At 29.3% G+C, this 11,109-nt stretch overlaps 1 protein-coding gene across 1 annotated transcript; it reads right to left on the bottom strand.

Annotated features, from left to right (window-relative positions):
- Positions 1-3,140: 3,140 nt before the first annotated feature.
- Positions 3,141-4,110, bottom strand: LOC149188148 (uncharacterized protein At1g24485-like). The gene is made up of 2 exons (XM_089409879.1): positions 3,821-4,110; positions 3,141-3,682 (listed from the first exon to the last, which is right to left on the bottom strand). The coding sequence occupies exons 1-2, from the start codon at positions 3,897-3,899 to the stop codon at positions 3,141-3,143; spliced, it is 621 nt and encodes a 206-aa protein (XP_089266005.1). The 5' UTR covers positions 3,900-4,110.
- Positions 4,111-11,109: the final 6,999 nt, after the last annotated feature.

Genomic DNA, 11,109 nt, shown 5'->3' with positions numbered 1-11,109 from the left:
AAAGACTTACTGAGAAAGAAACTGTGCTCTTTCATATCCATCAAAGAGGATTTATCAACTGCTAATGCTTTTCATATCCCCACGAGGGTGCTTATCAAGCGCTAAAACTTCCTGTATAAAAAATATGGAAAGCAAAATACTTTCACTGCAAATTATCAAACTCGTCAGTATTGGCATGTATTTTATGGGAAGGCGTGTGATATATCGATTAGCGGTTTATAAAGTAAAGTGAATATTGTCTGCTGTATTTTTATATCCTTGTGCCATTCTATGAAACAATTGGCAGGTGTTTTAAGTCCACTACGAACTTTCCGTAGGAGGATAGTTTTTCGAAATTGTTCTAAATCATTCCACTTTTTAGTTTTAGGTTAGATAGTTTTTTCCTCAACAAAATTCGCAGGGAAGATGCATTTTAATAATGGATTTAGCGAGTGTTTAATTTGTGAGCGAATCTTTTAATATTAAAAAAGAAATTATACTGTGGGAGATTTTTGATTTTTTTTTTTTTTTTTAATTTAGGTTTAATGAATATGGTTGATTGGTTTTATTTTTTTTAATCTATAAACATATCATGTGTAATTTTTGGTATTTTAAATTACATTTTTAAATATATATATGGGTTTTAAAGTTTTGAAATTCTTTAATCACATGGATTGTACAAACCATATAGTTAAAACTTGCAAATACAAAAAAAACTAATTTTGTCTATTTCAACCAAAATTAACTAAAAAATATAATACAAAAATGTAGAAGAATGACACTATTTAAAATATTCTAAATAGAAGAATTTTTTTAAATTTTTTTTTTTTTTAATACATTTCTTTTTTAACCCATATATAATATATATATAGTTGAAAGTGAAATATTACACATCTCTTTCTTATTAATCTTATTAGGAAGTAATTGAATTTTCTTATTTTCATTTGTATAACTTTGTTTTGAAGGTTATTTCCTAAATGTCTCTCTACATACATATGAAGTTGATATTGAAATAAATTACTTAACATAAATATTCATATAGTTATTTTTTGTTAAGTTTAGCATTGAAATGCTTTTAAAAAATAGAAGAATTATACATCATGTTTATATCTCAAAAGTGAAAATATATCCTTATCTTTTTCAAGGTTATTTCCTGAATGTCTCTCTACATACATATGAAGTTGATATTAAAATAAATTACTTAACATAAATATTCAAATAGTTAATTTTTTTTAAGTTTAGTATTGAAATGTTTTTAAAAAGTACAAGAATTCTTCATCATTTTTATATCTCAAAAGTGAAAATATTTCTTTATCTTTTTCTAAAATTGATATAAAATTATGTTATCTCTCATAGACATGGACATATATTATCTCTTTCATATCATATAATATATTATTACTTTCATTCTAGATTGTAAGATCAACCACTAACTAAGTACTAACTCAATAATAATGCGAATGATGAAAATGTAATTTTGATATTTTTAATATTTTTAATTAAAACTAACCAAGCACTTATATTCATTTTTGTTTTTTATTATAACCAAAAAATAAAAAATAAAATTCATTTTATTTAAAAAATATTTATCATCTAATATTTAATCACAAAAGAAATTATATACCTCGCTCACATTACACAATAAAATTCATCTCTCAACAAAATAATACATTATAAAATACATCTCTCAACAAAATAATAATATTTTTAAAAGAACTCGAATTTATCATTTATAAAAATTGAATATAAAAATTCTATACATAAATAAGAATCAATACTCACCTATCAAAAGAAATTTATTATTATTATCAGTAGTGACGTTAGATTTATGCAGTCTTCTATTATTCCAGGGTCGAATTTGGTGACATGATTTTATGGCTTAACATAAGATGAACCTTAAATCTACCATAAAAACAAGTTCAGACGGGTTACACAAAAAATAGCAAATTGAAATTAAGTTGACGTGGGTTACACCAAAAGCAAATTGAGTCTAACAATAATAATGATCGAATTAAACTTACACTTTAACCAATGCTGTCAACTGTTGGATTTCTTTGGGCAGTGATCCTGTAAGATTCCCTCCCGACAAATCACTGTCAATGAAAAAATTGGCATGAGCCTTTACTATCTGACCTCTAAGTCTCCTCAGTTTTATGGTTTCAGCTGTAAATAAACAGAAAGATAGAACTTACATTTCCGAGATCCTTATGGCAGAAGAGCTGTTATCACAGCCAATCCTTTTCCAAGGGATGACATAGCAAGGATCGGAGACCCAATCTTTTATGTTAAAACTCCTTTTGATAGTCTCAAGAGCTTGAGCTGCAGTTTGAGAACTACTCTGTCAGTCACAGAATCATCTGGTAATTAAGTAATCAAATTCTACTCTGTCAGTCACTGAATCATCTGGAAGCTTAGTCGGGGCACTTACTATCTGGTGAATATGTCGGCTGTTGAGTATAAAATAGCGCGTAATACTCATAAGCGTTGATTAGAGGAGGATAAGGGGATTGAGTGAGAGTGAAAAAAGATTTGATTCTTTGTACACGAATAGGAATACGTTGATTAGAGGAGGATAAGGGGATTGAGTGAGAGTGAAAAAAGATCGTTGATTAGAGGAGGAATACGTTGATTAGAGGAGGATAAGGGGATTGAGTGAGAGTGAAAAAAGATCGTTGATTAGAGGAGGATAAGGGGATTGAGTGAGAGTGAAAAAAGATTTATTCTTTGCACACAATACAAATACGAATATCTGCTCCACGGCAGAATAGTTTCGAGGGAGAGTAATGGTTTTAAAAACCGTTCCCCCATTTATCGTGATGTTAAAAGATCTGTATTCCGACTTGTTGAGCATCTGGACCTCTGCGAAATACAACAACAGTAGTAATTGATTCCCTTGGAGCGATGTATCACTGAAATCTACGCCGGTCGAACTGTTTACAACCCACGCCGTTTGCATGCCAGCAGTTGGGGGAAGGTCTTCAGTATTGTTCGTTGAGATGCTCACTTCAGAAGTTACAGATTTATAGAAATTAAGATTAGTAGAGTCTAAGATTAGTACTCGCATTAAAATTGCCTCTCATTACAAAATTATTATCTACACTCCTAGCTCGGTAATTACGATGCTTAGATTTCCGTACATAAATATCTGAAGTTCAAAATGTTTACCTAACCGTCGAATTTCCACCAACATCAATTCTAGATTGTGGATATAGGCCTGTTCCTGGCTTGGCCTGTGGATACATGCCATCTTGAAGGGTCCTCAGCTCGATACCACTGATAAAGGGATCATCTCTGTCGGAGGCTCTGATCAAGCAGACATACATCACTGTGCCTGAAGTGACGAAGATTTTTTCATCATAAATTGCACCCGTTGATGAAGCTAATGTTATGTTATCCATAACCAACATATCTGCTGTCTCAAAAGAGTAAGCAAAGCTTGGCAAACTTTGGTACCCAGTGTAATGTCCAATGAGAAACCAGAGTCTTGAGAGGTAAGGCACGTTTGAGGGCACAGGCAAGTAATAGCAAGACTTGTTGAGAGGTTTTGGAAAGTAGCGTAGACTGTACAAAGAAGAACCGAGGGCAGTGAAATTCCCTATGCCTGCTGTCTCACCGACGTCTATGTAACTAGCATCGGTAACCCATGTTATATTGTTTTCCGCAGTGTGATTCATTGTTCCTCCACAGTTGATATTCAGAAATCCTACCAAACCGCCAGAGAATAATTATTAAAAGAACAATTTCTTGTGAGCGAAATATTGGAAAAAAGATTGATGACCATTAAACCATATCTCAAATGACGATTCTAGAAGAGTCGACAAAACGAGAACACTCTGAATACCTGGTTGTTGGGCAGTAATAAGAGTGAATAAACTCAAAAGCACACCCACTTGCTGTATCCAATAGCAGACGTTGGCCATGGCGCAGTTGCGTAGTTATAGGAAGCAACTGGATGCTGGTTATCTCATTAGAAGTTGCAAACGGTTATTAGCATATCCTATATTCCTCACCAATAACTCTCTTCCAATTCTTCTGTATGATCTGTTTGTGAAGTGCATGTGGATGAACTATAAAATGGAATCTCTTGAATTTGTAAGTCAACCATCCCTACTTTTCAAGTGCCTTAGAAAATAAAATTAACATCAATCTTGCGGTCAATACATGAACCAAGTCCAATGGGCCGTCTAAACACGTCATTAATATAGTATTAGAAACGGCAAGTCTGTATAATTTTTATTTTTATTTATTTTCATTAAGTCGTGATTGTAATATGACGTATTTGTTGGAGATTGGGAATGGATTGAAACGACATTTTTTTAAAATTCGGCTAATTTTTAATTAAAATTTTCATTACAACATGGTCTTAACTATTTTATAATAAAATATTTAAACAATCCATCATCCCACATCACGGATTTGGGTGATGCGTATCAATATCTTAGAAAATCTCTTTAAACTTATTTTTATATAATTATGTTTAGAACTTATTTTTCGACTACGGAATGATTCTCACGCAATTGTAATAAAACATTAAAAAAAAAGAATCTGTCTTTGAAAATCATAATTTTTTTACGTCTTTATAGAGTAGATGTTTCCAAGCAGTTAGTATAACTCAGTTAATCAATCAAGGCCTTTAAAAAAGTAATCTGTAATTTATCTGCAATTTAATTTTTATAAATAATTTAATTGTTATAACTTTTTTTTAATAAAAACTGATAATTCATATATAAATTTGGTGTGATCTTAAAACTAAATAATGATTATTAAATGTTTTAATAAATACAGTTAATTTTTATACAAATCTAATTTAATATTTAAATGAATATTGATCTTAAAACTAAATTATTATTATTATTATTATTATTATTATTATTATAATATTATCATGATTTTGATTTTTCATATAAATTTAATTTAATATTTAAATTAGTAGTGATATTAAAACTAAATAATAATTATTATTATACTATCATGATTTTGATTTTGCACATATCATGATTTTGATTTTACATATATTTGATATAAAATAATCTGTAATTTATTTGCAATTTAATTTTTATCAATAATTTAATTGTTATAAAAGTCTTTTTTAATAAAAATGGATAATTTATATACAAATTTGATGTGATCTTAAAACTAAATAGTGATTATTAAGTTTTCTAATAAATATAGTTATTTTTTTTACAAATTTAATTTAATATTTAAATTAGTAGTGATCTTAAAACTAAATAATGATTATTATTATACTATCATGATTTTCATTTTGCATATGTTTGATATATTAACACTGTTATAGCTATTATTATTATACTATCATGATTTTGATTTTGGATATGTTTGATATATTAATACTTTTACCTAATGGATATGATTCATGGAAGGTTTTTCTAACCTTAATTTATATATAATTAAATTGTCCACTCTCTTCTTAGAAAAAAAACCAAATAATGATTACATTACAAAGTCCTCCAAAATAGTGATTTCATTACAAAGTTATAAAATTACAATTTTCCCATGTTTACATTTTTTACATATTTTCCTAATTTTTTTTGCTAAGTATCCTCACATAATACATTCTGAAGCTTTACAAAAGAATAAGAAGCTACTCTTTCTCAATGTTATTAGATCCAATACTCAAGAGAAAAATAATTAAAAATTAAAAATTAATAGCTAAATATGATTTTAATATCTAGAAATCTAATAAATAATATGATTAAATGCTAAGAATAATATTTGATAAGAGATAATAGTAATGCTTGTAGCCCAATTAGATCAAAATTTTGACTTCTTGTTATGAAACAAGAATCTAAAAAAGGACATAGTGTAAGTTAAAAAAAAAATAAGATTAGAGTAAGCCTATAGTTATATATTATAAAAAGTTTCAAATACAACATATTTTAGAAATACGATAGCTTCTACAAAATAATCTTACTGACATTACTACTTTGTAAAATATAAAAACTTAGTAAAATGGAATGTCTTCTATATTCAAATTTTCATTTTCTAAGGGGTAGTGCCTTATCATGTCTTCTAAGAATTTCTTATGGTTTTATTTCATTGATTATATCTAATTGGAAGTTACAAGTTGGTTGCCTTGCAACAAATTTTCTAGCATGCTTTGAAATGACACACACTCTACCTCCACTGCATTAATTTGGTATTTTTGTTGTAGGAAAATGGTCTATTCATGGACTTTCTTTAATGTAGTTTGAAGCAAGATCTAATTTCGTTCAATTCTGTCCCCATGCCTTCTCAAAGTTATGAAGTTTCTTGAATTTCATTATACTCCATTGAGAAATAGTAGAACCCCACACCACACAACCAAGTATGGTATACGAAAAGACTACAACTATTAAATTAGCAAGAAGATTCCAATTTTTACAACACCTAGGATAAATACAAATTGTGCCCAAAATTACAATGAAAGAGACAAATGCTAAGATGAGATTTGGGCTCTGTAACTTATCGAATGGTGCATAGAGCCTTGAGACTATATCATAATCATGTCATTTTCAAAAACAAAATTTGAGCAACCATTCAAAGTTAATGTTCATATTTGGTTTCTAAGATAAACTCTTTGTTGTTGATTGTGGTTAAACATTGTGTTCCTTATGTGGATTATTGATTATTGTCTGTGTAATTTGGAAATTCCATGGATTGCATATATTCTATGGTCCTTCGATATGAAGAGAGGTAATCTTGGGGCATCTTGTTGGGAGAATGAAGCCACATGCCCCAAACTTAGGTGTTTTTATAGGAAGAATAAAAAAATTCTTCACCAATAGAACAATAAACTCATAGGCATATGGAGAAAAGTGAATGTCAACCAAACTATGTAGCATTAAGAATTGTTCCAATACTGCAAGTTGAGTGGGAATTGAGAAATATAGTGTCAAATGCTTCATATAAAACTTCATCCTAGGAGCCACATAGCCAAGAGAATATTACAGAGAGTCACAACTAAATGATATAAATAGCACCCTACATTTCCAACAAAAGGAGTAGAAACTATACGACAACATAGAAAGTTAACATGGCAAATGAAATGGATATTAGTTTGATTATAATCTCAATGGTAAATTTTCATGGATCCTTGTCACAAGGGTGAAGAAAATCCCATTAAGCTCAATGGTTATGGATTAAGCCATAGAGAAATGGTAAAGGAGTTAAATAAAATGAGGTTTATTTACATGCATGAAGCCCTAAGTCATATAAGAGATTGAAACCAAAGCATGAACACACATTTACTCAAGATGAAAAAAGGAGATGGAAGGATGTAAATATTTCAACTACTAGAGTGAAATAACAAAGAATAAGCACATGTGAATTAGCTTGCTAAAGTCAAATGGGGTCCAAATATCCTCCTTGGGATGGGCCCTTGGCTTCCTTCATGTACTTGGGACTTCCTCCTAAGTTGACGAATATAGAAGAAACACTCAAGCTCGTGACCATGTTATTCATTTGCAACCTAGAAATGTACCACCTAACATTATGTCTTACAAGCATCCATACACATAGTAGAGTGAGTTTGAGTATTTTATTCAATAAATGTTAGAGGTCATCATCACTTAACCTGAAAAAAATGATTTATCTTCAATAGTAGTGAAGTTTACAAAAGAGGATGGATGATGGGGCACGTGTCGATATTATAGATGAGTCAACCAAATTACCATCAAAGTGAAGTTTTGTATTCATGTTATTGATGAATTACTATATGAATTGCATGGAGTAGATTCCTTTACTAAGTTGGATCTTTGTTTAAGATGTCATCAAATTAGAATGGGGTAAGATGTTATGAACCTTCTACCTTAAAAATGATAAGAAACCAATAATTATAGTCCTCTTTGAGGTGGAAACCTACATTTACAATGAATACAATGTACAAGACAATATTTGATGATTCTTAGGCTAGGTCTCCTTAGTATATATGTAGAAGACAAGGGTTATTGTTATAATAAAATGGGACTATGAGGGATTATAGCCTACATAAGAATATAACAATATAAATATAATCACTCAATATCAAGGGCTTAATAAGGATTTCTCAAGTTAACATGGGCCTTATAGAGGGATTAACATTCCCCTCTACTTCAAACAAGTATTTTCCTCAACACTTGACTAACTACTAGTGACTCTACAAGAATCAATCATCTTCCCATGTCATCTCTTCCACTAGTAGGTTCTTCTATTTGATGTTGTACTCCATAATCGTTGGGTTACTCGGGTGCTCACTTACTTGTTTCAAGCATTGTTTCTACTTCTAGTGTGATTTTCCCTTCCTCATTTATCTCTGGTATACTTCTTGGGTACAAATGAATAACATGGTCATGATCTCAAATAGGTGGAAGACCCTTAGGCATTAATTTAAATAACTTGGGATAATTGTTGATACCTTTATCGAGATCTCTTGACATAGATAATATTGATGTTTGAACATTTAGGGAACATAATTTTCCATTACACCTTGCTACCCTGTTTTTAGTAATTGTTTCATTCCATTAGAGCTTATCACTTTAGAGGGTTTCCATTTGATACCTCTAAGCTCAATTTCCTTTCCTTCTTAGGTAAATATTATCAAGAGATATTGATAACTAAAGGTCATTGTTCCTAATTATTGTAGCAATTGGACCCTTAATACAATATCAACACCACCCATTTGTACTACAATCATGGACCTTCCCAGCAAATACTTCCCCATATTGAGATTAATACAATGACACTTCCCTAAACAATTTATGTTCCTTTCATTTGCAATCATTAATTGGAACTTTGGTGTTGGATATATGAAACAGTTGATAAGTTTTGTAAATATGTAATTGATGAGGTTATGGGTAGTTCATAAATTAATCAACATTGATACATATTTCCATTTGATATTGTTGGTTCCTAAATCGTTTTGTTGACAAAGAACAATTCAAGATGACATTAACTGAGGATCTAGTGGTCCTCCCACTTTAGGTTGGAAATTTTCCTTTTCCAACCACAAAGGGTGTTCCCTGTGTTTTGTATTATCTATATGGATTTTCTATAACAAAAAATCAATGTGGCTAAATTGTACATAAAAGAGTGTTTTAAAAAATGATGAGTGGTTAAGCTTTGAAGTGAACAAAAATTATAGTTAATACATGATCAATGAATCCAATACAAGTTTTAAGTATGAAATTAAAATAAATAGCATCATCATGAAAAATAAAAAATGACATTATTAAATAAATATAAAACAATAAAATAAAATATTAAAGATACTTATTTCATTGATATGAGATTACTTATCATAACAAAAGAAAAGTATCAATGCAATGCCATAGATTGTTGTATCTAATTTTCCATGTAAAAGATAAGTAGCGTGAACATATAGGTATAGTCCCCTATTGGTTGTAACAAAAAAAATGGACATATCAAAATCCATCAAACCATTAAAATATAAGTCTCGTATACTCCAAAGCCACTAGCCTCCCTTTTAAATGAGTTTGAAAGTCTCTATATACGAGACATTCTAATAATTGTTGCTTAACTTTCTTTAACACCATAATTTAAAATTTAAATGGAAATTAAAATTATTTTCAAACAACTTAAAAACTTTGATATGTCTGCTTCTAGTTTGACTTAACACTTTCCTAAAATTAACTTATATAGTTTTCTCTCAAATTATTTTTTCCTATTTTTTCAATCCACCATAATTAATTTCTTACCCCATGCAACTGAGATCTAAGGACTCATATTGACTTAGAACTGGATGGATAACTAGTAGTGGGTTAACAACTCTCGTATAACGTGATGGAACATGCACGTGCAAAGTGAAGACAATGTGGCCCACGTGCATTCATTTAATTTAATTTAAATTTTAACTTTATCTTTATGTGTTATGTTCTTTTTGTTTTTTGGTTTTTAACTCATATATTTATTTATTCATCGGGATGTAAATTTTAAATGGTAATTGATTTGATCTTTTCCATTTTGGTGAATGTAGTTTTACTACGTGAAATTTATCTAGATATAAATAATTCCCCATTTTATAATATACATTACATTACGAACAAACTTATGGATAGTTGAATGTTCTGAGAGTTTTTAATTTTATCGTTGTTTTAATCTACTATAAATCTAATACTTTAATATTTCCTTTCATATACTTTAACCAGTCTAAATGATTGTGCATAGTTGCAGCTATATATAGAAATAACTTGATTTAAATTGATTTCAAATTGACTAATATAAACTTCTAAATACTATGTATTTGGTTTCATAGTGGAAAATATACATACCATCGAGGGCAGTATTGAGTGCTACTTATAGGTTTAGATCTAGATAGGACTTTGTGTCCCTCAAATATCTTTAAACTTTGACCTTTAATATTATGAACATAAATAAACCATGCGGTTCTTTAATAAAATTTAACAAATATCGATTAAGTTTGAATACATGCTTTTTTAAAATTGATCTCATGGTGTGAAAATTTGCGCACATGAATCCTTTATTGTGACCCTATACAATTGAAAATTTACTTGTCTTTTATTAAGCTAGGTAGGAGCATAAAGTTGGTTAATAAGATGTAATTTTTTACTTGAATAGTGATTATGTTATTATAATTTAACATATGTAATATATGTGAGAGTAAAAAAATATTAGTTAATATAATAATTTTTAAATTAGCTTTATTATAATGCATATTTTTTATTCTATGGACATTTTTTTGAGGAACTCAAAATTATGATTATAATTGTTAATAGTATTTGGTGACATGTATTATTGTGATATCTAGTTCTTGATCTTAATCATTTGATTATAAGCATATGTGACTTATAATGTTGAAATAATCAAATATTAATAATAATGGATTTCAGAGATCTGTGGTTTGAGCTTATTGAATTTTTGACCGGAGAATCCACAGTAGTAGAATTTTTACACCCATTATTATTGATATGTGATATTATTTAGATAATGCCATTTATATCATTAATGTCACATTCGTGATTGAAGTTTTGTTTTAATTTCATTCGCTGATTGATTTTTTCATTGGATTAGAAATCGACTATAAGTAGTGGATTACACAAATTGAATATGAGTTTAGGAGGCCGAATAAGGCTAATAGTATTAAGAAAAAACTTCATGCGAGTAAAATTTTATAGA

This window comes from Pinus tabuliformis, chromosome 3_1, assembly GCF_031772625.1.
Source record: "Pinus tabuliformis cultivar Carrire ecotype Pingquan chromosome 3_1, CPIR1, whole genome shotgun sequence".
Classification (NCBI taxonomy): domain Eukaryota; kingdom Viridiplantae; phylum Streptophyta; class Pinopsida; order Pinales; family Pinaceae; genus Pinus; species Pinus tabuliformis.
This window is presented reverse-complemented; position numbering and strand designations above follow the sequence as displayed.